Source organism: Pelmatolapia mariae, linkage group LG18 (genome assembly GCF_036321145.2).
Source record: "Pelmatolapia mariae isolate MD_Pm_ZW linkage group LG18, Pm_UMD_F_2, whole genome shotgun sequence".
Lineage (NCBI taxonomy): Eukaryota > Metazoa > Chordata > Actinopteri > Cichliformes > Cichlidae > Pelmatolapia > Pelmatolapia mariae.
Genome location: NC_086243.1, coordinates 11708349 through 11735372, shown reverse-complemented (window position 1 = coordinate 11735372; position 27024 = coordinate 11708349). Strand labels below are relative to the sequence as shown.

General features: G+C 38.9%; 1 protein-coding gene across 3 annotated transcripts; it reads left to right on the top strand.

The window, feature by feature from the left end:
- Window positions 1–926: 926 nt before the first annotated feature.
- On the top strand, window positions 927–27024 carry LOC134616594 (lysine-specific demethylase 4A-like). Of its 3 annotated transcripts, none has more exons than XM_063461479.1 (23): window positions 927–1065; window positions 6829–6973; window positions 7071–7246; window positions 7398–7512; window positions 7638–7831; window positions 8234–8283; window positions 8412–8515; window positions 8611–8748; window positions 8861–9087; window positions 9886–10052; window positions 10170–10837; window positions 14204–14311; window positions 14482–14593; window positions 14872–15047; window positions 15503–15716; window positions 16239–16318; window positions 18451–18506; window positions 20160–20268; window positions 21225–21416; window positions 22995–23165; window positions 23262–23381; window positions 24074–24166; window positions 25520–27024. In XM_063461479.1, the coding sequence occupies exons 2-23, from the start codon at window positions 6851–6853 to the stop codon at window positions 25655–25657; spliced, it is 3531 nt and encodes a 1176-aa protein (XP_063317549.1). In that variant the 5' UTR covers window positions 927–1065; window positions 6829–6850; the 3' UTR covers window positions 25658–27024. The 3 variants fall into 3 exon arrangements, with proteins under 3 accessions (XP_063317549.1, XP_063317550.1, XP_063317548.1); XM_063461480.1 differs by having other exon boundaries at window positions 927–1069; window positions 14485–14593; XM_063461478.1 differs by having other exon boundaries at window positions 927–1069.

The window sequence follows — 27024 nt, the reverse complement described above, 5'->3', positions numbered from 1 at the left end:
CTAAACTAAACAGACAATACAGTCTGAATGTAACTTTTGAGTTACTAATGCATTATCTACTGCAAAAAGTGGCAATTTTCTAACATTAGAAAGGAACTCACTTGAGTTTAAAAAATGTGAAGGCCATGTCCTGTTTCTCTGAGTTGCTGTTGTTTAATTGAGGAACGTTATTTTAAAACTTTTTTTTAACCTATTCAGCTTTTGTTTGCTGCCATTTCAACTTGTGAAATAGACGGCTGACACTAAAAAAAAAACATTTCAGCACTTCGTATGATGTCTTTGCTGTATTGTCGTTGACTATAGGATTTAAATTGCAGACAAAAACATTAAAATGTTTTACTGGAAATAACTCTGATCATCAGATGTTGCAACTGAACTGGCCCTGTCCTCGCTGTCCAGAGGTCAGTGTGGAACTTTCCCCACTGTTCTGTACTGTAATGCACTCTTGTACACTGTTCACCAGGTTAATGTATAGTTTTCTGTCGTAATAAATGTGTATTTATTTGTAGTATTTATGTATTAGTGCTTTTATTAGCATTTATTTTATGTTTAGCATGTTTGTGGATACTGCAGAAATCTACCTGCATTTAAAGAGCTGGATCCCTTTAACAAAACTTTGTATACCCTACTGAATGAATACCTTCTTCTATATTATCTTGAGCTGAAACTTTAAAGAATAAAGACTGTAATATGAACATCTTAGCAACATGTGTTAAAAAAAATTAAATATAATGATATCCATCGTTTATAGGTAAAAAGTGAGCTATTCCCTTGACTGATACAGTCAAATCAAATCTTATGGTTACAGAAAGACGGTTTTGCGGTCTTATGACGTGCCTCAGAGTGGCTTTATGATTGGCTAAGCGTCTCCCATGCGTGTTGTGGTAAACAAAATCCGAGGAGCGTGTACATGCGTAGAACTGGTAATGGAGGATACTGGTCTACTCACAGGGGGCTTAGTTAGCAAGCTGTGTTTTGTCTGTTATGTTCCAGGTCGCCGCTTGTATTGATTACGACGATATCAACAACGCGAGGGACAGCTTCTGAGAGAATTAAGCAGCGGTGGTAGGTACGTGCATGTCGAGCTGTCTTCGTCGTAGAATGTGAACTTCTGAACTTACGATGCTAATATGTAGAGGCGATGCTAGCCCTTTCAGGGTGCAGTCTATTTCCTGACAAAACATCATTGACTTGACAAATGATAGTTTCACTTTTAGTGTTGTCGGTGTAAGTCATTTCAAACGATGCTTTTGGGAATAATTTTTATATATTTTATATACCTGTGATGTGAGAACTCAAGCTACCGCTATGCAAGTTTGCAAAGAGGACACTAGACGAATTCGCTGGATAGTGTATACTAGCGTTGGTTGAAATTGTAATACGGAGCATAGTCTCAACCCATGTTGGTGTTAACGTGAACTAAGGTTAGGTTAGTTAACGCAAGCCTTCTCGAATCTGCTGCCTGTCACTTTAGAATTAAGGTTTAGTCATACAGTTCACTTTCAGTACTATGTCCTAGTTTGCAGTGTTGCGGACGTCACCAGAGCTAAATCGGACACCAGTGCTATGCTATCATAGTGGCTAATGCTAACATTATGTGGCGTTACATGAATCGTTTCCTGTTTGTTTAGCAAGTTTGTAAATTAGCAAATATTTGTTTGGTGGACTTCATCTGCGAGTCCGAATTAAAGAGACTGATAAATGGCCGCAGGTTTTTCGGGGGCGGTCACAGCACTTCACAGGCTAGCTGGTTCCACGTTAATGCAATGCTGAAACTTACAAGTGTGCAAGTGCGAACAGACAACAAGGACATTTAAGGACACGTTCGCATTAAATAAGGTTATGTTTTCTGTACACGACGGTGGGAGCGTTTTAATTCAATGGCAAACGTGTACGTGGTGTGCGCCTACTATAGGACGTATTGAGTACTGAGGCGCTGTGATGGTCCTGACGGAAACCACTACTATTTATAACACTATATTTTGACGGCTACTTACTACAGCGGTAAGATTTAGTTGAGTTGCACTATGAATAATATCAATAAAATCATAAATATAAATCCATTACTGTGCAGAAGTCTTAAGTCACTAGTTTCTATATATTTCGCTTCCAAGGAGCCAGACTTTGTCATTTTCAAAGTGGTCTCAAGCAATAATTTCTGACGGTTTTCTGAAGGTCTTTCATAGTTTTTCTTTGGACATTGGCTGCTTTTTCACTTATTTTCAGTCCAGTTCTTGTACCTGCACATTTTCAGAGGATTTGATTTGTTAAGTCAGCAATTTGTCCCAATAGAGCTCGACAGACCACATGACTTTGGCACATTGCATTGTAGGTACGTGTGGCAGCAAAATCAAAACACTGCATTAAAGGCTAGCATTTCCAGCACCGGTAATCATTAATTCTGCGGTTTTAATCCCTACTTGCATTTTATTTGCCCCAAAAACAGTTATGTACAAAACGAAAGAGAACATGGGAGGTCCGTACAAAGACAGAGTTGACGAAAGGGCAAAAAAAACAAAGTACGAGGAAAAAAATCAAAGGAGTGAAATGGTTAGACCCATACGAGCATACAGAGTGGGCTAAAGACGTTAGCGTGCTGCCCAACTTTCATCTCGCTCATATTTATAATTATATGTTCCTAAGTGTGAGTGCATACGCTCACAAAATGTTTAGTAACTTCAGATCCCTGCAACAAGCCCAGGTCCAGTTTACTTTGGTGATTTGGACTATTCCATTTTACAGCTGTCGTTAAATTTTTTTCTTTATCTCCTGTACAGGCCAACGCAATCTATTTGTCGTTTCAGGTTGTAGTATTGCACAATATTTTCAGATCCAATAGAAATAAAACAGGTGTTTCATAATTCATTCAATTTATTTTCTTTATTTATAACTGGCATTATTGTTTCATTCTATTATAGAATCTTACAGGAAGGAGGCAAAATTGTATTCCATTGTGCTTTATTAGCTGCTTCGGTGAAAAACAAATCAACAATGCAAAAAAACCCCCAAAACATTTCAAAACAACATACTGCAAATAGGGCTGCCACGATTAATCAACTAGTCGCGATTATGTCGACTATCAAAATCGTCGACGACTAATTTAACAGTCGACGCGTCGTTTGAAGCTTTGTAAGATCCCAAAAGACGCAGGAATAAGTAGTAGGATTTAAGAGTGTAATAACGGACTGAAACAGAAGATGGCAGCACTCCATGTACAAGGATGCCAGCTGCCATTAAACCCCGAAGAAGAAGAAGAAGCAGTGTCCGGTATCGTAGCTGTGTCCAAATTCAGGAACCGCATCCTCCTGTGCCTGCATTTATAGGCCGATTACGTTACAGCGACACGACGAAGACTGTCCAAATTCGAAGACTCCAACAAATGCGGCCGACAAATGCGCCCTTCATTTCCCCAGATTTGAAGGATGGATCGGGTGTATACTTCGTGGCCCAACCTATCCCAGAATTCATAGCGCGCCCTGCTCAGTTTCCAGCAATGGCGGTAGCTAGTTAGTTTTAATATTACTCTTATTATTCTTTCTGGGTCACAAATTAAACGTTTAACATGTTTTCAGGCGAGAATGTAGCTGTGTAAACTTCAAATATCTGCTCAGTTTATCAAGACACCACATATTTTCAAAAGCGATCCGACGTTTTCGGAGACGTCTGTTACCCACCAGCTCGATAGCTAGCCGGGTTCAAGGCTCACTAGAGCCGGTGAGAACACCGGACTCCCGGCAAATCGTTTTCAAACCCACTGCCGTCTTTCGCTACTCAGGTTAAACATGATATATAAGTCACTTAGATAACTTAAAAATGTTATTGTTTGGCTTTTTTCAGTATTTTATTTGTTCCTGAGTAAATCAGTTTGGCTGAGATTAAAGTTATAGTTTTTACACAGCTGAATAAACATCAAGCAGACAACTGATTATCAGAAGTGTGAGATGCTCGAGAATATACTCCGGTGTCCTGTTATATTTTAGATAGCAAGGAGCAGATGGCTGAGTTTATTAAACTTCACCGAAACAATCTGCAGATTTCATTAAAATTTAATAAACTATCATCTTGTCTTTATTTTTAGTTAGCACATACCTTAACCCTTTAAGACCTACCATAGAACCAAGTCTGCCAGAGCTTACTTTATATTTTTACATGCTGTAGTGCCATTTTTGGGAACATTTCAAGTTGCTATACATCAATACAACTATTATAGCCCATATTTTAATAATATGTATGCATTAAGTCAATAGTAACTACATTAATCTCAAAAAAGTGCAATAAAGTACAAAAACATTGAAAATCGTTTTTGTTTTTTTTTACATATATTTCTACTTGGAGAAATTTAAGAGGCTTATCCCTCAAAACTTTAAATACAAAAAAGTTGCAAAAAATAGTTTACAACAACAGGAAATTTATTTTGAGTGTCTTCATAGTTTTATTTTTGAGATGCACCAATTTTTATATACTGCAGGAAAAACAAAAAAAAAATCCTATAATGCAAATTTGCAAAGAAAACAGCATGTGCATCAAAATAAACTATTTCCTGCAGTGCAATTCGAGTTCTAAGCATCCCAGAAACTATTCAGAAAAGCATAAAGTCAAACATGACTTATAAAAACACCAATATAGGCTTTAAGGCCTACAAGTAAAAAAAACTACATTTTCCGCGAAAATGATGTCACTTCCGGTTTCGGGCAGGAAATGGCAGACATGCGATCGTTCGCGCTGACGTCTGTTTCAATGTGGGAAGTGTTACGAACAGCTGATCGGATCGGCAAAGTGTGTTTCTGGAATATTATGTTTTTGTTCCTGCAAGCGCTTTTTATGCAGTTTTTGCAAAGCTATATGTGGAAGGAAACCGTGACCTAGGACAAGCTGATGGCATAAGATGTAAGTACAACTCCTCCGGTTTCATATGCAAAAAAAATTATTGCGCTAGTTTACGCGGTTCCGGTTCTACAGGGATTTAAAAATAGTTACGCAAAAAGGAGCGTGCTCGCTCCGACCGGCTTTAAAGGGTTAAACACTTAAAGCTGTAAGCTAATGATAGTTATATAAGAGCAGATGCATGTTGGTGCAATAAGCTGTATGTTTTACGTCCAATGGATGCATGATCTGATTAGTCGACTAATCGCAAAAATAATCGGTGACTAGTCGACTATCAAAATAATCGTTTGTGGCAGCCCTAACTGCAAAACACTTATTCATCACTTGATTGCTTCAATACAACACTTGGGCACATATATGCGGGACTTTTCGTGGCTGTTTTGATCTCGCGCTCCCTCTTAACCGATCAAATCTCGCTGTGGTAGCAGCTTTAAACTCGGTATGACCCAGGTTGATAGAGGGTGTCCAGTCTGGATCACATTTCAGCATTTTGTAGGCTGGTTTGCCTACAAAACACAACAAACATTAGCCCGCAAAGCAACAGCAAACAAAGCAGCATAGCACAACAAATTCAATTCAAATCAATATAAGACTTATTTGTAACCTACATCAACAATTATGTTATGATAAATTATGTAATAACTACAACAAAAGACTCACCTTTGTGGAAATGCTTGGAGCAGACTAACATGTGAGCTGGAGTGTTCTGGAACGTTATATTTGTTCTTCGAATCGCTGTAATCCAGGCCATCCGTCGGCTCTTTGTTACTTTGGAAACATGGCTTGAACAATTTTTCTTCCACGACGGAATCCGATAAAAACCGATCTTTTTACCCGTCAGCTTCCCGTGGCTGTGATGCGACCGGCTATGGCAGTTAATAATACAACAGCTTCTTGCCATTCTTTGTGCTTCTTTTTATCGCTGTGTGACTGTTTTCTTGTGAAAGCCTGCGTGCACTAGTACCACTTGCCACTCGTACCCACAATCCTTTGCGGTTTTGACGTCACATTTTCGAGCTCTATTTGTTTTGGTGAATCCATAAAGACGCCTAAATGTAACACAGATTGACATGTATATTACAGTATTTTCACACCAACAAGCTTACTTATATCTATGTTATATCTATGTATATCTTAGTGTGGTCTATAGTGTGTATGAACACTGGAGGACTGAAGAAGTGGCAGACCCAAAAGGAAAAAACAACAATCTACAGCAGATGAACACGATCTCAAAAGTCATATCCCTTCAGTAGATCCATCTATTGTTCACTGAAGCCTTATCAGAAATGGTCTCAATGAACGATGGCTGTGAAGAAGCCATTCTTAAGGAAGAGGAATGGGGAGGAAAGGCTGAGGTATGCCAGACTAGCCAAGAACTGGCCTGAAAATCAGTGGCAACAGGTTTTATCGAGTAGAAATTGTTTTTTGAAAGTTTTAGCTCAAATCATCATCAAAAAAACATAGAAGTGCTTGCGTGACTGGGTGAATGAGGCAAGTTGTGTAAAGCACTGAGTGCTCAGAGTAGAAAAGTGCTATATAAGAACCAGCCCAAGGCTGAGTCACAAGAGAATAACAATGAAGACATTATATAAATATAAAGAAATTCTAAGAAGACTTGGCTAAGAGAGTTCAGGCTGTGTTGATGGATAAAGGTGGTCAAATATTGACTGTCAGACTCTTTTTGTCTTCTACTGTATTTCCATGTATGTTTGTAGATCTTTCTCATTTTCCTAGCAAAAAAAATATATAAAAGTTGTGGCTCAAGACTTTTGCACAGTACCTTATTTTACATTGAAAAAAAAAAAATTCTTTGTTTACTCTTTATGTGTGAAGAGCGACATGTAAGTTCCACTTAAATGTGTTTCCTTTTGCATGCAAATTTGTGGCGGGATATTTTCATGAAAATATCCCGCCACAAAATACTTTGACCATTTACATTTGCAGGTGCTGCCATCAAGTTTTGGAAATGGCTTCGGACGCTTCCAAAGGGATTATGACTTTTTATCCCACTGCTGAGGAATTCAAGGATTTCAGGCGCTATGTTGCATATATGGAGTCGAAGGGAGCACATAAAGCAGGCCTGGCTAAAGTAAGTGCTAACACAACATATGCTAACACTTGGGCCATTATTTGATATTTTTATGCAGCCATTTTCAAAGCTTCACTGTCTAATGTCTTCTTCCAAGATTGTCCCACCAAAAGAATGGAAGCCCAGACATTCTTATGACGACATAGATGATTTGGTGATACCTGCACCCATTCAGCAGGTTGTGACAGGTGTGTCAGGTCTCTTCACGCAGTACAACATACAGAGGAGATCCATGACGGTGAGAGAGTTTCGCAGGGTTGCCAACAGCAACAGGTGAGAAGCGCAAAATTAAAGAGGTTGAAGATTTTTATTCTCTGATGTGTCTTGAGTACTAATACTAACATATTCAATATTTTCATGCTTTAAATATGTGTACGGGGTCAATGATAATAAACTGTTTTTTTTTCTTTTTCTTCTTTTACAGGTACTGTAGTCCACATTATGATAACTTTGAGGAGCTGGAAAGGAAGTACTGGAAGAACGTGACCTTTAATGCTCCTTTATATGGGGCAGATGTTAATGGAACATTGTATGATCCAGTGAGTTAGCATTATTTCACCCGGCACACAAGCTGATGACATCACTGATCATACTGTACTGACTGATTCTGTTTCTAAGTCTCATTTTAAAAAAATATCTTGTTTTCTTTTCTGTTTACTGGTAGGATGTCAGGGAGTGGAATATTTGCCATCTGGACACCATTTTGGATACTGTGGAGCGTGACAGCGGCATCACTATTGAGGGTGTTAATACACCCTACTTGTATTTTGGCATGTGGAAGACCACCTTTCCATGGCACACAGAGGACATGGACCTCTACAGTATCAATTATTTGCACTTTGGAGAACCTAAATCATGGTAAAGATGCATGCTAGTTAGTTAATTGATTTACAACTGTAATTTGTTTTATCTAATGGTAACTTGCACAAAGTGTTTTTTTTGTTATTGTTGTTTTGTTTTTTTTAAATAGTGGTTTCTCATGTCTGCTTGAAACTCGGGGGTTGCGGGTTGGGCATGAGTGCTGTTTCATGCGTGGCTGCTGAGGCCTTTGACATACAAATGGTTTTCATTTACATTAGACAGTTTCGTCTCTCAAGGTGTTAAAGAAGAGGCAGAAAAAGCAGTTAACTGTTAAGTGTGTACACAGTGTTAAAACGAAAGAAAGCATTCAACTTAACTTGTGCATAGAAACCAGGCTGAAAAGATCTAGGGCAGATGGATACATGCACAAAGTAATTTTCAGCATTTGATTGTCTGCAGGTATTGTATTCCTCCAGAGCATGGGAAAAGATTTGAGCGTCTGGCTCAAGGTAGGTGGCCAGTAGGATATTTTCTGTAGATATGTGTTATATAGCTATACAATGAATACATCACAGTCATGGATTCTTGTACTGTAATATTTCATATTTCACAAGAGATTTGATCTCTTTCCTTCTAGGCTTCTTTCCCAATAGCGCTCAGAATTGTGATGCCTTTCTAAGGCACAAGATGACACTGATCTCTCCTTTTGTACTAAAGAAATACAGCATTCCATTCGAAAGGGTAACTTTTTTGTAACAATTTATTGTATTTTTAGCCACAACACAAGCTAAATGCATGAACTGCACTTGCTTATTGTTTTATTATCTGTTCATTAGATTACTCAGGAGGCTGGGGAGTTCATGATCACTTTCCCCTATTCCTATCATGCTGGTTTTAACCACGGCTTCAACTGTGCAGAGTCCACCAACTTTGCTACAGAGAGATGGATTGAATATGGCAAGCAGGCAGTTTTGGTGAGGAGAGTCATTCAGTGTCGGAGAACCAATTTGATTCTTATCTTAGTGGAAAGAAATACGTTTTATTATTACTTAAAAGAGAGTCTGTGTATGCATTTTTCCCTTTTAGTGCTCATGCCGTAGAGACATGGTGAAGATTTCCATGGATGTCTTTGTGAAAAAATACCAGCCAGATCGCTACGAACAGTGGCTGGAAGGCCGAGACCTGGTGCCCATTGACCATTCACGACCCACCCCAGAAGCTAAGGAGTTCTTGGATGAGTCATTTAATGACATCACCAGCAGCAGTGAGACTAGCTCCATCAAGAGCTGTGGGGAGGACGGACAGTGGAAGAGGTGGGCCATTTACTGTACAAATGAATCTCCTCGTGAAAATGAACTTTTCCTCTATAAAGACTAGGAGCATCAAATTGACATTATAGGTGTATCTACTAACAATCTTGGACGAGTTTTAGTCTCAGTGACCTCTGACCTTTGGGTTCAAACTCGTCATGTGATAACTTGAGAACAATGCGACATAGAATTTTGAAATTGATAACATAGCTGTAGCTATGGGGGGGCTTAGGGGTACCAGTGGCTGCTGCCAGTATTTTTACACGTGGTTCCACTTTATCTCATTGTATGTCATAACTTTACTCTTGTCCACGGCTGGCTATAAGAGTACAAGCAAGAGTGGTTCATAGACTGGTTCTAATACATACTTTGTACACTGCCTCTGTTTGGCAACAGTGCACACTGTAGGAAGATGGGCAGTCGCTGGAGTTGAGCTGACAGCGGGGGTGCCACCTTTTGTGGGACCATAAAACCAGCTTTAGCAGAATATTAAGATATTTAGTTCCTTTTCCCTTTAGTAACAGTAGCAATTAAGTACTTCACAAGTGTGCTTTATTAGCAAATTTACCTTAAGGTATCAAAAGTATTCATTCTGCATGTTCCTCACATGTGTTTTACTGTTACATATGGTGTTCATGGATTAATCTCACTGATGTATTAATAGGTATGTTGTTTTTTTACAACATATGTTTAGAATACATCTTCACATTACTTCACATTAAATGGTAGAAAAACATTGATGAAACTGGGCAAATCTGATATAGTATTCACAAATCCCACATCTGTTTTGTTGAATCTAAGCACTAAACAAAGAATAGAGACCAAAAGACACCGGGTGTGTCTGGAAGTGCCCGAAGAAGTTGTGCCTCAGGTTGAAGATGAAGACGATGAAGAGCAGTATGGAAAGCGTCCTAGACTCAGTCTTATACCTCCACGGGCTGTGCCACAAGATGGGAAAAGAAATAAAGGTATTAATATCGTCTCACTGATTCCTGTATGGCAACCAAGAGTCCAATAACAATTACTGCTTGATGGTGGAGTTAAACAGTGTAGCAAAACAATTTTTTGTTTCATTTAATTTACAGGCCCACCAAAGTTGGTTGTCACTCCAACCAAGCTCACGCTAATGGATCCATTTCACAGGGGCCTGTCCCAAAGTAAGGGTGACAGTGGCTGCCCTCCTCATTATACCAAGACTCGTGCACCTGCAATCTCATCTCAGTCCAGGTCCAGAAACGGGCATCTCTCAGTCTCAGCAGCCTCTATGTGGACAGAAGTTGGAACTCAGCCTGCCCGCAAAATGGGTGTTGCCAGTCTGCTATTCCACAGGACTCTGAGTCCTAAAGACATTCTTCAGGTGCAGAGCTACAGTCAAGAGACGCAGCGGCAACCCACCACACAGCTACATGTGCACAGCTATGCCAGAGAGCACCAGGCCCGCCATCTCCAGCACAAAACCTTAACGCCGGTTCCATCTTCATCTCAGGCGCCGCACTGTGAGCAAATGAAGGCACGGCCTCAATTTGAAATCACTATGACCAAAGTAGCACAGAATGAACAAGAAGCACAAAATATTGTGGTGACGGACAAAGAAGAACATGAACCCAAAACGTCCGTGCCTGTCGAAGCTCTGGCTGAAGTCGAGAAGCCTCAAGTTGAGCCCATAAGCAAGCCTGCTTCCCCGCTGGTTCTCACACAGCCACAAGATGTGAACAAAGTGGAAACTGAGGCTCCCAAGAGTAACAAGAGAAAGGTTTGACTTTGTTTTTATATTTCTTTAATATAAAAATGACAAAAATTATGTTTTTATAATAGACAATTACATTAAAGATGTAACGGGAGAAAGATGTTAGTTGTTATATTTGTTCATTTGGTCAGTGTTGTGTTGTATGCATGTTTGAATACAGGCCACAGTGCACGCATTGTTATCTCTGTCTAGGTACCAGCAGGCTGGCCAAAGCAGCTTTTAATCACATCTTTGCTTTCTAGTACTGACGCCTGTTCCTAGAAAGCAGATGTGACAACTCAAAACATAAGTTTCCCTCTGAGTAGACTAACCCCAGCATGAGAAATGATGATTCATGGATTAGTGCAGATCCTGCCTCAGATTATATTAAACTGACAGGCAAAAATCTGCGCTATGGCTGATTTATTTTAATTAATTGATTTTTCTTCCTCTTCAGGCCTTCTCTGCTTGTTCACTCATATAAAAACACAGACTTGTATCTACACTGTAGCACTGTATATAGTCATATGGCAAAAACGGCTGTTCATAAACACCAAACAAACTAATAATAAAAACATATTTATTAGTGCTGTCAATAGATTAAAAAAATTAACTAATTAATCTCACATTTATCTGTAATTAATCGCGATTAATCGCAGTTACTTGATCGCTAGCCTGGTTGCAATTACATTTTTTCAACTTTATATTTAAGCTTGTAACTGACATTTATGCAATATAATGAAGTAAATGCAGAATAAACACAAAGAATGTATGCTTAAATTCAAAGAGAATTTGAATAGTTTTCTTCAATCTTTTAACACAGGTTCTCTCCTGTGAAATACAACTTTTTAAAAAACCTATATACTAATTGGTAAGTATACACTAATATATAATATATATTAGTTCTGTCAAACAATTACAATGTTTAATCAGATTCATCACAGGATTACTGTGGATTAATTTTGATTAATCACGATTAAATATCAGTTTTTATTCTATATTCATCGCATTTTATTTTGCATGAGCAAACAGACTTGAGAATAAAAGGGAAAATATACACATTTAAAATGTTTATTGAACATCTTGAACATTCATGTTCACAAAAAACCTTGGTGTTTTCCTGGACAACTCTTTCAAACTCAGGAAACAGATCTCCTCTGTGGTAAAAAAACAGTTTCTACCAGCTGCGTCAGATATCTAAAGTAAAGCCATACCTCCCTTTGAAGGACCTTGAAAAGCTCATTCACGCTCTTATCACTTCCAGATTAGACTACTGTAATTCCCTCTACTCGGGCCTCCCATCTTCCTCTATTCACTGGCTCCAGTTAGTTCAAAACGCAGCTGCACGTCTCTTAACTGGTACTAGAAATTATGCCCACATCACACCAGTTTTAGCCAACCTACAATGGCTCCCTGTTGAATATCGTATCAATTTCAAAATTCTCTTGCTTACCTTAACAATTTTAAACAATTTGGCTCCCAGCTATCTATGCAAACTATACCATTTGTATATCCCTAATAAGGCACTTAGATCTTCCAATCAAAAGCTCCTGACGCAACCGAGGTCTCGTCTGAAGTCCAGAGGTGATCGGGCCTTTGCTGTCGTAGCTCCCAGATTCTGGAATAACCTCCCTCCTTATATTCCTTCCTCCGAGTCCATCTAATCTTTTAAATTGCGTCTTAAAACGTATTATTTTAGTCTGGCTTTTGATTCAAACTAGTATGTTATTTCGTGGCTAGTTATGTTTTGATTTTTTGTTTTTGTTTTTTTTATACCCATATTGGTCATATTGTTTCCTGCCATCCTTTTAACTGTTTCTTTTTATTCTGTTTTATGCTATTGCTCTGACCAACTATGAAGCACTTTGGTCAACTTTGTTGTATTATTATGTGCTATAGAAATACATTTTGATTTGATTTGAAACATTTATCCACTCTCTCTGTCACTCTTGGTGAAGCACTTCAAGTCCTTGAAACGAGGAACTAAAGCTATGTAAAGCGCGTGTTCTCAATGATATTAATACATATGCAGTTTGTTGCAATCCACTTGGCAATTGTGTCAGTCAATATTTCCGAGGTAGACTTACTGAGTCCCCGATGCTCCGTGAGTGGTTTGTCGCAAGCTGGGTGACGCGCTACCCAAAGTCCTAGCAGCATCCCCGACTAACGTATGCTTCATCAATGTGATATTTTAAGCTGGAAGTGCTTCGGTGAAAAGAAAATTCCTTCTTGCACAATGTGCATAATACTTTGTCGGTCGACTGTTCCGTCTTGTTATTTTTTTAATACTCATACTCATATTCCCATCAAGGGGGCCAATGTGCGTTTATCATGTTCCATATTAAGTTGATTGGTTCAGCTGCCCGTCACTACCAGATCAACTGCCCATTTGCGCATGTGTGAAAGTAACTCTACTTGGACAAACTGCCCGAAATGCGTTGACAGAAACATTTCAGGGATTTTGAGTCATTCTGCACTATAGATGTGTTAATTGCGTTAAAAATTTTTAATCACGCTGACCGTGATAGTGGATTAATTTGCGTTAACACGTTAATTTTGACAGCACTAATATTTATTGTTTTTCTTGTTTGCAAGTAATTAATTACAGGCACTATTAGCATCACTGTTTGATGAACACTTATTTGCAGATGTGGATAACAGGACATTTTAACTACCCCAGAGTGTCACTGCATGAAAAATTGTTGAGCAAAATGTATTTAAAAAAAAAAAAAAGGCAATGTAAATGTGCAAGTTATGTCAATAGCGTACACGTAACACAGGCATGCTGTTGCAGTTTGTTTTGAGATGAGTTAAATATAATTTGTCAGGATCTGAGTGTTGTAAAATAACTCAGAAAAGCTCTACAGATGTTGGTAATCCTGATTGTAGTGGAAATTGGGTCTAGCTTAATCACCAGATGATGCATGCAATGCAATGTTATGATATTGTTTAGATTTATTTAATAGCAATTTTGTTAAAAAATTATTTTTATTACATGAACAAAAGTTAGCTAGCGGAAGGGCACACATCTTAACTCGAAGACATTCACCCAGATTGATTAACAAATTTAGGAAGTGATGGGGAACGGGCATATATTTGTAGGCTAACAAACTAACATCCAAAAAGGGAATCGTCTCACCTCACAATGAACAATCTTAGGTTTCACTAGAAGCGCTTGCTTTGGTAATACTCATGTGAGTGTCCAAACTAAAACAGCCGCAGGACTGTCTGGTTGCTCTGTACTGGTGCGTCTTTCTATGTATGATGTTTGCACACTAATCTCTATTAACATTGTAGTCTTTTTATAATCTCTCTCGTTGGCGTGTTGAATTTTTATAGCCATTATTTTAAAATCTGAGATGTTCAATGTAATTCATGTTGTTTAAACTACAGAATATCCAATCCCCCCTCGTGGATAATGGCATTGTCATCCTGAAAGACACCATTCCTGTCATGAAACCAGTGCACGATGAGCTGAAGGTGATTCCTCAGATTCATCATGTAAGTAGTTAATACCTGAGACCAGAAGCTTAAAGGCACGGTTGGATCAGATTTTTATCTGGAAAAGTGTGTATATCAGTACAGAGCTTCCATTATGCCTGTGCATGTGTTTATTACAACGTGCATTATGTGTCCTTTAGTTATGTCTTGCTATGCACTTCTTTCTACAGCAGGTGTCAGACGAGCAGTCGTACTGCAAGCCTGTCAAGAACCAGCAGGAAGCACAGCTGTGTAAGCTGCCTCGTCATCATCCTCTGTTCAGGGAGGCACACAGTGATGATGGTACGTAGTATTTTAGATCCTCTGTGTAATTGTGTGGTGTGTAGTTCGCCAGATTACCAAGCACTGTGTTTACCACAATGATTTTATGTCTTGTTTTAGGCTTTTATTTTTTTCCATATCTTTTTCTTGCTATATCTGCTAATAAATGAACTCAAGTTTTGTAAATTTATAAGACTAAGGTGGTTAATGTTTTTGTTTTATCACTTCACCTTGTCTTCCTAAAACATAATGGATTCACCATCTCCTTCCTTCATTCATGCCACACCTGTTATCCATAGATTTATATGTAGATGTGCAGGTCATCCAAGAGGAGAAAGAGGAGTGGGCAAAGCCACTAACCCAGTTATGGCAGTGTCTGCCATTTAGCCCTGATGCGGAGAGGGAATATAACAAATGCATGGGCCAACAGGCTCCCTACTGCTCTATCTGCCTGCTCTTCTACACTCACCATCAGGTAGGAACTAAGGGCGTAAATTAACAAAACCATGTGTAATCTATGTAGGTGTGGTTAGTTTTATGAGTGGTTCACAAAAGTTCTCGTTTTCTAAACACAGACACACTCAGTTCATTTAAATGTCAAGGGGGAAAAAAGACATGTTTTTTTTTTTTTTGCTGTTAGGTGTTGTCACAGTTAGCAGTGAACTGTGTGTCGCAAACATTAGTAAATCGGTTTGTCTTGTATTCATCTATATTATATCCTTGCTTCTGTTGTAGAAAGAGCAACTATGCATTTGCAAATAATATAATGTGTTAGATATATTAATATACCTCTTTAAATAAAGATTGCAATAAATATGCTGCATGTTTCCTACAGTTAACATAGTTCTGTATTAGGTCAAAAGACTGGATTAATCAGAATTTGAGGAGAACAATGATGCTAACAAACCTCTAAACTTTTTCTCTTTTAAGTCTGAATCCAATACTGGGAGTCCCAGTGTGACACTGGTGAACCGTCCAGGGGGTCAACAGTGGTCTAAACCACTGATCCCTGAAATGTGTTTTAACACCCAGTCCAGTAAGATTACTGACAGCGGGGAGGGGCAGCTGTCTAACCCTAATGTAGCCGAGGATGGTACCAGCCGCCTGGTGAGCTGCACTCAGTGCTGCGTACGTGTACATGCAAGTAAGCCCATTTTCTCTGATGCATCTATTAAAATAGTTAGAAGAAGGCTGAGGGATTATTAAATGAAATCTTAATTGCATTTAGTACATCCAGACCTGTTTGTTTTTCTTTAGGAAACTAGCACTCAGCTGCTTTTTTTCTTAAGCTACTTTAATAAACCATAATTCAGGCACATAAAAGATGAATACATAAACGCCCCTTTGACGCTTAAAACGATTCAGCCAGTTCCTCTAGCAGCTGCTGCACAAAGTCTCAAGTGAATGGTTTTGCTGAATAACGTGCTAGAGTTATTTGCTTCACAGAGAACATAAATGGGGAGTAATGAAAGTGGAAAATTTGCTGCAAACACTAGCCCTCAGTTTGTTTGTTTTTTTAAATACCTTCTGCACTGCTAACAGTTGATGGTTTAAGAATATTTTACTTAGAAAAGCAAAATAAGAATAAGCAAAAAGTTGATTTTAGCATCTCTGCCCTTTTAAGCTTTGAAATGTCTTAGTTTGTTTATTTCTGGTTCTGTTTTAGGTTGCTATGGCATTTCCAGGGATGATGCAGAGCTAGATGAATGGCTGTGTGCCCGCTGTGAGGCTGACGCCATCACTGAGGTTAGTTAATGAAGGCATGTCCTTCTTTTTTTTCTTGACAAGTTAAAATAAGTCTTTAGCCCTGCTTAGTTATAAACTTGTATCTAAATGAACAATTTAGTACATGTATTTAGTCTAAATGGCATCACATCCATTAGTTTTAGCTTGTGTATGTTGATTATGTTACAGGATGTTACAGTAAAATCAAGTGTTTAGCAGTGTAGTCTGCTGCTTGGAAAGGCTCATAAATGGAAGCAGCTTACCACTGGAATCTTAATGGGCCCCATTTGTGTCACTCTTTCATAGTGGTTCTGTTGTCTGCTAAAAGAAACTGATGAATGTCTGTTAAAACACACAAAAAACATGTGTGTATGTCTTTAATTAAGTGTTAAATGTAAAGTAAAATTAGATGAGGTCAGATGTAAACAAAGCTACTGTATTACAGGCCAAGAATAAATTTGTGCTGAGCCACATTCACCATATAGGATGATAACACACTTGCTGTGGGGCCATTGAGAGATGAGTTTCTGTGGTTGCATTGAAACCAATACATGTACTCCTTACTTAAAATATATAAACATGAGGTGGTTATACCCACACAAAATGATGTGAACAGCTCGCTACATGAAAGTACCTGAAACAAAAAATCGGAAGGTAGCATAAAAGGATTACCAGTAAAGACATGCTGTGTTCACGGCTACCTTCCTCAGAGGAACGAATCATTGGTACTGTTTCCCAATAACAGATAAACTTCTATTGTGAATTTATTTGACTGAAGTTGAAATGATTTCCAGCTCCTGCTGCAAAAAAGCTCTTGGCAATTTTTGTGAGTGTGAAGATACCTTTTGTTTTCTTTTTTTTAAAACAGTGTCTGCATATGTGCACATGCCAGCTCTCTGTCAAAACATTGTACTACTACTACTACTACTACTACTAATAATAATAATACTAGTAATAATAATAATAATAATAATAACAACAATATATTTCATGGTACAGAATAAGGCATAACTGTTCACGTCAGCACTACAGAGTTGGCTTGTTGTTTTTTGGGGGGTAAACAGAACTGACAGCCGCATCATTAAAACTTGGCTCTGTATGACGTCGCTTCCTCTCTGCAGAGATATCGTTAGTGGCCCCTTCCTCTTGGTGGACATGTATTTTTTCCACCTTTTGTTTTAAAAAATTATCTCAAAATTTCCTTTGCTCTCAGCATTCCCATCAGCTCAAAACAATAGGGAACTATTCTGGGAATGTGTCCTGAAGATAGTCCAAATCCCTCTGACCACTAGTGGGCAGTGCTCCACTGTACACTTCATTAAGCCTGAGACAATGTTATGTAGTTTTGTGTTTATGTGTTTTTTACCTGTGGAAGTTTTCGGTCTTATCTAACTTAAGGTCATGGTTTAATTACGCTAAAAAGTTTTAATATTTTTTTTTGGGTAGGTTTACTTAAAGTTTTATTGCTCCAGATGTCCTTGTTCTGTTTTTAGCGAATCTTTGGGCTTAATCAGGATTCAGGGTGTCCACATTAAGCTGTTACTTCCCCATGATTCATGGATCTTTCATCAGTGCTTTTCTGGGTTTTTTTCTCGTATAAAGGTTTCTAAAAAAAAAAAAAAAAGGTGTATAGAAAGTGTATAGAAAGCTAATAAAAATAGCTTGCAATAATTTTTATATTTATTCACAGAAAAGTAAATATTAACAAGATAATAAAATGTAAATATTACTGCCTAGCATAGCTTTAAATTGCTTTAAGAGACTTGATACAGTCAAGTCTTTTTGTCCAAATTTTTAGAAGTACAATAAACAGAATTTTTTTTTCCCTGCATGTCATTCTTTCATGAATTTTGTGCACCTTGTTGTTTACTGACGACACTCAGCGGTTTATTCACTTGAAACTCGCTGAGGTGGTTTTTCGTGTTTTAGCACATGTCCGTTGGGTTTGCAGGACAAACAAATGATCAGACAAGATGATATGACTGATTTTTTTTTTTTTTTTCATGCAAACCTTTACATAATTGTGGTTTTCCTCCAGTGTAGACTAAGAACAATATACTGTCCTAATGTATCAAAACATTCAGTTTGGTGTAATAAGATAAATGAATCATATACCACAGCTAAAAATATATGATGCATGTTTCTTCTTGCAGGACTGCTGCCTGTGTTCCCTGAGAGGAGGAGCTTTACAGAGAGCCAACAATGACAAGTAAGAAGTACTGAAAGAAACAAGTGATGATATTCTAAACACAACTGTGTCATTTACACACAGTAATGCAGCAAGAGGTTGAAACTGGGGCTCTGCCTCTGCCTTTGTTCACTTGTTTGTGAAGTTCTAAGAACTTCAGTCAGGAAAATATTTCCCTGCTTCTTGGATTCAGTCAGTCACGCTCAGTCGCGAAATGATGTCATAAAATTGCTGTCGTTCTCTTTGACTGCTGTAATTTTTGCTTCCTTTAACCTCTTACTGCTGAAATCCATCTCATCCATTAGACCTTTAAACGAATCTAATTTTTCAAATGCATGTGTGTGGTTGTTGTGCAAACAAATAAACATCTGTGGTTACCCAAATAGAAAAGACGCACCAGAGTCAGATAATTCAGGAGCTGTACTGAATTTATGCAAACAGTGAGGAGAGCGCCTGAAGGAAAAACCCTTTAGCTCAGATAATGTTGGTCACACCCTGTTTGAGGGTAGAGAGTTATCAGTGTGCTGAAGTTCAAATAGCAGATTTGCACACACTGTCAAAGTGATATCATTCAAAAGTCATCTTGAGTTCAGCCCAACTGGAGAAACTAGTTTATCTTTAGATTTTTGAAAATACATGATTTAATTTTCTTTACAGTTTCATTCCTTTATTTAACCTCCTAGGACCTGGCGTTCACATATGTGGACATCACATTTTGGGTTATTTAGACCAAAATACTCAATTGTACTCTACAGGGGCCTGATATCCACTTACGAGGACATTATACTGCTACTGTTCGATCAAAATTTCAAATGAATATCCTCATACGTGGCTCTCATTTTTCTTAGAAACAAAAATCAGGTTAAAAAAAAAAAAAAAAGATCAGGTAATTCTTTGTTTTTACATTCACTGGGTCCCAATATGCCCAAATATCAAAGAGAAATTTAAAATGCATGCCATGGAAGAGTTCGGGTCTTAGGAGGTTAATATTGAATATGTGTAGACAATAACATGTATCCCTAAGGCTATGTCTACACTAATCCAGATAAAGTTGAAAACTGCGTTCGTGTGCATGTGTGAAACTTCTGTCTGCTGTTTATTTACTTTCTGGCTCTTTGAAACATCAAAGCAAAAGGTTGAGGAAAAGCACTGAGTTTTTTAAATGGATTAACAATGAGGAGGAGTTCTTGCTGCGAGTAACACAAAAGTACAAAGTTGCAAAAGCTAGTGAGAGTTAAAGAATTTGTAGAAAAGCTATCTTGGAGCATGTACAAACTGATATTAATCTTTAATAAGGCTGTCAAAATTGAGCGCAAACAAAACAACTGCTGTATAATGCCCTCCGCTATCTTTGTTTAATTGGTCACATGATGGCATCATATGACTAACATGCGTCATCTTTTTCGAAAGGCTCCGATTTCGCTGTCCACACTGCAACACGAAAACGGCGTTTTCAAATGTATCGGCTTTGGAGAGCGTTTTCAAAAAGCTCAGTTTTCCTCGACCAAAAACGCCGTCTCAGTGTGGACGGAAGGCCAAAACGGAGAGAAAAAGATGCGTTTTCAAACGAAAATGTATTAGTGTGGACATGGCCTAACATTCGGTGGGGGTGCTTTGCTGAACATAACGGCACACTCTTTCTGTGAAATCCACTTCATGTTGCCTTTCACACAGGTGGGTTCATGTGATGTGTGCCATAACTGTGCTGGAAGCTCGCTTTGTCAACATCACTGAGCGGAGCCCAGTTGACCTCTCTGCCATCCCACTGCCACGTTTCAGACTGGTAAGTCAGTACAGCTGTGTACTGTAGGGTTACACGTGAGTGCGGTGACCCACACAAGGTCACGCGTTTTGTAGATTTGGGGATATAGGTCGTTCCTGTGAATGTGGAATGCATCTCTCATGGAATGCAAATGACACGGTAAGTTGCCTGCTGTGTGTGTGTGTGTGTGTGTGTGTGTGTGTGTGTGTGTGTGTGTGTGTGTGTGTATTTTCCACTTCCACTTCCGAGCACAAGGGTACTTTGGATGTCATGAGTTTGTAGTTTTCACACATCACTTTTGTTTAACTACTGTGGTGCCTGTTGTACTGTCACCACAGTTTCACTTCTTGTTTTTGTATGTTCTAAAAATAAAGAAAAAGTACCGCTTAACTGTGTAATGGCATGACCTTCTCTCTCTCTCTCTCTCTCTCACTCACTCACTCACTCACTCACTCACTCACACACACACACACACACACACACACACACACACACACACACACACACACACACACTTTTTTAGCTTCCTGTCAGCTCACCAAAGTAAATTTCAAAATAATGTAAAAGGATTGCACTATCCTTATCTTGTAGTTTGTTTGAGATGTAAGCATTGTGATGGAAACAATGCAGGAATTCAGTTACAACAGTTGGCCTTGTTGGCATTGTTACACATCTGTAACACAAAGGGACCTTTGTCAAAGGATCTACTTTTACGTGTGTTTAAATAAGACATATGATGTCACTAAATTGTCAACAGGAAGCTGTGTAATTTCCTCCAGCATGTCTGCATCTCAGTTTGTGTGCCTTTTATAATTCATTTCTGACTTCCTTCCTCTCATCCTCCCTGCTTGGCTTAGACGATTTCTTTTCTCCTTCTTCCCTTCTCATGTTTTTCCTTTTCCTAGCCTCCCACTTACAATATGGAACACTTAATTTCACCCCCTTATTTCACTCTTTTGTCTTTGTTTCTCCCGTAGAAATGTGTGTACTGCAGGAAACGGATAAAGAGGGAAGTGAAAGGCTGCTGTGTTCAGTGCTCCCATGGGCGTTGCTCCACGGCGTTTCACCCCACATGTGCTCAGGCAGCTGGTGTCCTCATGCACCCAGATGACTGGCCATTTATAGTCTTCATCACCTGCCACAGGCATAGAGCACCAGCCATACCTGAGGTAATCGTGGAGAGTCCCAGTCCGGCCAGTAATAATTTCTGAAGACACTGTCCTGTGAAGATGTGTTTAAGGTGTAAAACAGATTACGAGTGAAAGGAAACGACAAACAAATTTGCCTTTTTCTCAGCATGAGCTTACACTGCTTTTCCTGTGAACTTTGTCTTCAAATTGTTTATTTCAGAGAAACGTTTTCAGTTCCTCACTGTAAAGAAGTGTTAGTTCCACATTATCAGCAAGGTTTAAAATGACCCTGAATGGCTTTCTGGGACTTTGATTTAAAGAGCAATTAAGTTTGATGTGCAGGTTAATGAATACTGTTAAATTAGTTATTTTTTTCATGCGCTTCCAGCTGAATGTATAGAGATACTGGGTCATAATGAGAACATAATGCCATCCCATGGCCTCCTTACACCTTCAACACATCTTTATTTCTTCTCATCCCTGTGATACATTCAAAGTTCAGATGCAAAGTTGCGGTCTAGCAACATGTCTAAACATCATACTGTTAGAGACACTTACCACATCCTAAATCACACATCAGATTTGTTGATTTGATGATGTGTTGCTGAATTGCAGAAAAATATGTACTAGGCAGTTGGAAGCTAAGCTGCTAATTTGCAGTGGTGTTGTACAGTTTACAGTGATGTGCTGTGTTGGACTAGTGCAGGTGAAGCTGTGGTCATGTTTGGTTTCATTAAGGGTAGCAGACGTCAATATAAATTCAAGGTTATGATTTCGTTTAGCTTCACACATTAAATTCTACCTTTTGTACTAGCTTCATAATGTTTAGAGGGTTGGAAATCAACCATATTGCCCTCTGCCTGTATCTTGTGGAATTCAGTTTGCTAAATCCACAAAAGAGCAGTAAATATCAGAGTAGGCGCACAGGTCAGCTGATCACAGCCTCTACACAAAGAAAATTCAGCCAGCGTGCTCAATAGAAATGATTAAGTGACTTCTTTAATGTAACTCTTTGCCACACACTGCACCGCTGCTTAAGCGGTTCAGTCTCCAGCTCATTGTGTCCACATACCCATTAAAATAGTTGATGTTGTTTACACTGCTGTTAGGAACTGTGGCATGTGTTGTGTAGCATTTAAAATTCCTCTTTTTTTTTTTTTTTGGTTTATGTTATCAGTTGATAAAGTGTCTTTGCAACAGGATGCTTTTATAAAGTGAGGACTGTCTTGCCTCCCGTTGTAGCTTCCAGCACAAGCTTAATCAGCCGTGCAGCACCATAACAGCTGGAAGCTTCCACAGGGATTTCTGCTTTTGCACGTTGAAGCTTTGATTCACTAACTGGAGAAGAATAACACAATAAACCTGCTTTGACAGTCTCCTTGGTATTGTTGTGACTACCAGTTTGTGTTGGTTCTCATGTGTAGTGTTCATATCTTTTTTTTTGAACAATGGGGCAGGGATAATGTTTAAACATTGCTGTAACCTGCTAATCCGCTTCTCTGAGTTATCTTTATTGCGCTACAGCCACCGTCTTACCCTTTATATTGGGACTGTGGGAAAAAATTAACTTTAAAGTAATAACATTTGATTAACACTCAGTATGTTTGTCTTCCACAGCGCAGCAAAGCTGCCATGCAGGAACTGGCAGTGGGCCAAAAGGTGATCTGTAAATACAAGAATGGCCGTTACTACCAGAGCGAATTGCTGGAGCTAACCACGGCTACGTTTTATGAAGTGGTGTTTGACGACGGCTCATTCAGCGACAACCTCTTCCCTGAGGATATTGAGGTTAATAAACCTCTCAGATAGCTAAAGCTGCCCTCAAATTTTCCTTTTCCCTTTCCAGATGGCCTGAGTTCAATATTTGTTTAAATGTGTTTGTAGAACCGGGACTGCGTCCGCCTCGGCCCACCTGCCAAAGGTGACGCTGTTCAAGTTCGATGGACAGATGGGTTGATATATGGAGCCAAGTTTGTAGCTTCCCACTCCATCCCCATGTACCTGGTAAACATGCATTTGTCCCTCTGATCCTCATCAGCTTCAACTCTGTTTGATTAGACTCCAACACATAAAATGCGTTAGGATGATTGTAAAGTCTTGGTGGTCTGGTTTAAAAATGAACATTTTGTGATGTTAAACAGATGGTTGCTAACCAGTTTGTAATATTTTAAGATGAAGGGTCTTTATCAGTCATGTTTTTTAAGCTCTATACAGAAAATAGAAGGAGCCTTTATGCGAGTGTTGATGGGAGATCAGTTTGTCTAATTCTCATGAATGCAGTGTGTTTGAATTTCTTGGCACAAAGAAGAACCACATAAAAATTTGTCAAGCTTAATGTAGATAAAATGTTTTTCTTTAATACAATTATACATTTAAAACAGAAGAATTAATGTGGTCGTGATGAGAAAAATTCACTTTAACATCCAACGGGATAAAATATCAGAGCGAGGACATTTTATGCCTGAGGGAGGTGAACTTTACTGTTACATCAGTCAGGAGCAGAGTCAGACATTTCACTTTTTGTCACACTTACGTGATGATGTTAATCTTTGTTGCCCTAGGTGGGAATAAATGGGAATTCTAATCTGGCTATGATGAAAATTATTATGTGACACAGCGGCATACAATACAGTATGAGTAGAAATATTCAAATACGCTTTAATTTAAGCACTTCCTGTGTGTGTGTGTGTGTGTAGGTGGAATTTGAGGATGGTTCGCAAATCTCTGCCAAGCGAGAAGACATCTACACTCTAGATGAAGATCTGCCTAAACGGGTCAAGTCAAGAATGGTGAGCTAAAAATCTCAGTGCTTTATGTTATGCAGAAATAAATATGACACCAGTTGTTGGGATGCTGTGTAAAATGTAACTAAAAACAATGGAATGAATAACTTAAACTCATATTTTATTGACAATAGAACATAGAAAGCACACACACCCGAGCCTCAACTCTCGCGGCCCGGTACTAAACGACTCATGGACCAGTACGGCCCGGGGTTGGGAACCGCTGATCTACGGTACATAATACCAACAGATTCAGGGAATCTGGAGAAATGGTCTTCAGACCTTTTCCCAATTCCCAGGAGAAAAGGTCCAAAATCAGTATTGGATGCCTGGGATCTTCAGACCGTCAGGCAGCACTGCATTAAAATCACTCCATGGGCTCAGGAAAACTTCCAGAAATCACTGTCTGTGAACACTGTTGACCGTGCCATCCACAAATGCAGGTTATAGCAAAAGAAGCCATCATCACTGCTGTCTTCTCTGAGCCAGAGCTCATTTAAAATTGGCTGACACATACTGGGAAACTGTTCTGTGGAAATTCTTTTTGGAAAACATGAACATTACATCCTCCAGACTGAAGAGGAGCTTATAATCAGCACTCCGCTGGTATGGGAGGTGCATAAGTGCCCGTGGAATTGACAGTTTGCAGATTTGGAAAGGTAGCGTGACAACTGAAAGGTATTACAGGTATTAGAGCAACATGTGCCCCATCCAGATGACACCTTTTCAGGGAAGACTTTGTATATTTCCACTAAATAATGCAAAACCACGTACTGCAGCTATTACAACAGCGTGGTTTCATACATAAAGAATCTGGCCTGCACCAACTGAAAACATTGAGTATCATGAAGTGAAAAGTTCAACAAAGAGCCGAGACTGTTGAGCAACTAGAATCCTTTATCAGACAAGAACAGGACAGCAGTCCTCAGTTCTCCAAGCGTAGACTGTTGGTAATTGATGAGGGGACGGGTAATCTTTAACTATTTCTCTGTTCCGTTATGAGTAATAACGGGTTTATGAGCTTTGCAGAACGTTGCAGTCTGCTTTTATTACCTCTCAGCTCTAAAAGGCTGATAGGGTATTGTCATCACCCTGCTTGGTGGATGACATGGACACCAAACTTTGTGAACACGATAGCTTGAGAATGAGGTGACGTAGGATTTTCAAATTGGTCCCATAGGTGCATCTACTTTGAAGGCTGCGGGGTGGGACTGGTGACTGTATTTTTTTTTTTTTTTTAATTCTTTTTTCCTTCTTTTCTACACAGCTAGCCAACTTTGTTGTGGAACTGCAGCCGTATGTTTGCATCACAACTGTAGAACGAAGCACTAACTTTTGTATCCCCTGTTTGGTTTTCAGTCGGTGGCATCAGACATGCGTTTCGAGCTCTTCGCGCAAAACGAAGTCAAGCAGACCACCAAAAGGCAGCGGGTCATCAATTCTCGATATAGAGAGGACTACATTGAGCCCGTCATCTATCGAGCCATCATGGAGTGACATCCTTTTCTTTCTGAGGCTACTGCTTAAAGGATTGACCGCCCCTCCTGCTCTTCCACGGCCTGTCAGGCTCCATATTTATAAACTACGGCTGGGACTTTAACTGACTCTTGTGTGCTTTGAATAATATTCATCGACATTCATGTCCCATTGCAGTCTGGAGATTGCTTGCTTTCCCTCATTTCATCATTTTTTTTCTTTCCTTCAGGAAGAAGCCATTAATGAATTAAATGTGAAAAACATTTGATATTTTCTTTGTTCTCTGCCACCCTGATTAGCAACTGTTGACTAAAAAACTCTACATGTTATACAGCAGAAACATATTGCTCATTTAAATCACAATTCACTGATTCAGACTGATGTTTTCCTAATATTTTCACAATTTTTGCCATAAAGAAACTTGTTGATGGAGGTTTTCTCAACTCTGTTTTTGTTTTCTCCACTGATGCAGACACACTGTAGCCATTGACTGTTGACAGTTTGAGTTATGAAGAATTGTGTCAAACCATAAACCCCAAAGAACTGAAATTCTCTGTCACCGTTTTAACAACGGTTGATCTTGTTGCTTATTGCGTTACATTTTGTGGTTGAGAAATACGTATACAAGTATGTAGTTCACCCATACATAGTTGTCATTGTGCATCTACTGTGAGGACAGAGGACGTTTGACATGTTTTACAGGCCCAAGCCTTACACTTCAGAGGGCCTACAATACCTTGGTTTATTATAATTATTGTAATTAATGTTATTACTATACTTTTATTTATGCAAGTGCATCAAGTTTGAAAACAAAGCTATTTTTGTCATGTCCTTTCCACAGTCTGTAGAAAACCTCAGATGTATTTATATTTATTATATTGACTGGTTTTCAGACATGCTGTTTAAACTGAGGCTCGCGTTTGCTCTGCAGTGAACTCGGGAGGTAAAGATTATTATTGCTGAAGTTGTTCAAATAGCTTATTGTTATCTTCTTTCTGAGCATTTTTTTTGTGGTTTTTTAAAAATTTTTATTTTCGTTTTGTTTTCGACTTATTGCCTCAACCAAGTGGAGTTTTTGTGTTTCTGATAAATGCTAGCTTTAGAGATTGTAGTTTCAGATGATAGTTCGATCCCTGATGACAACAAACACCACGACAGCTCATTTTTGGATTTAAGTGAGTTTGCTTTCATTTGCAGTCCCTTGAACCTGCTTTAAAACAGACTTGTGCAGAGAATTACGAACCTCTGTAGGATGACCTTTGCAGATACCTTTTAGCTATGATCTTGGCTACTGTTGGGTTTCCTTTGGGTCTGTCTCCACGGCAGCATTAAGTCTGTACACTCTTTGTAAACACCAACTGTTTGAGTAAAGTTTTGAATACGAAAAA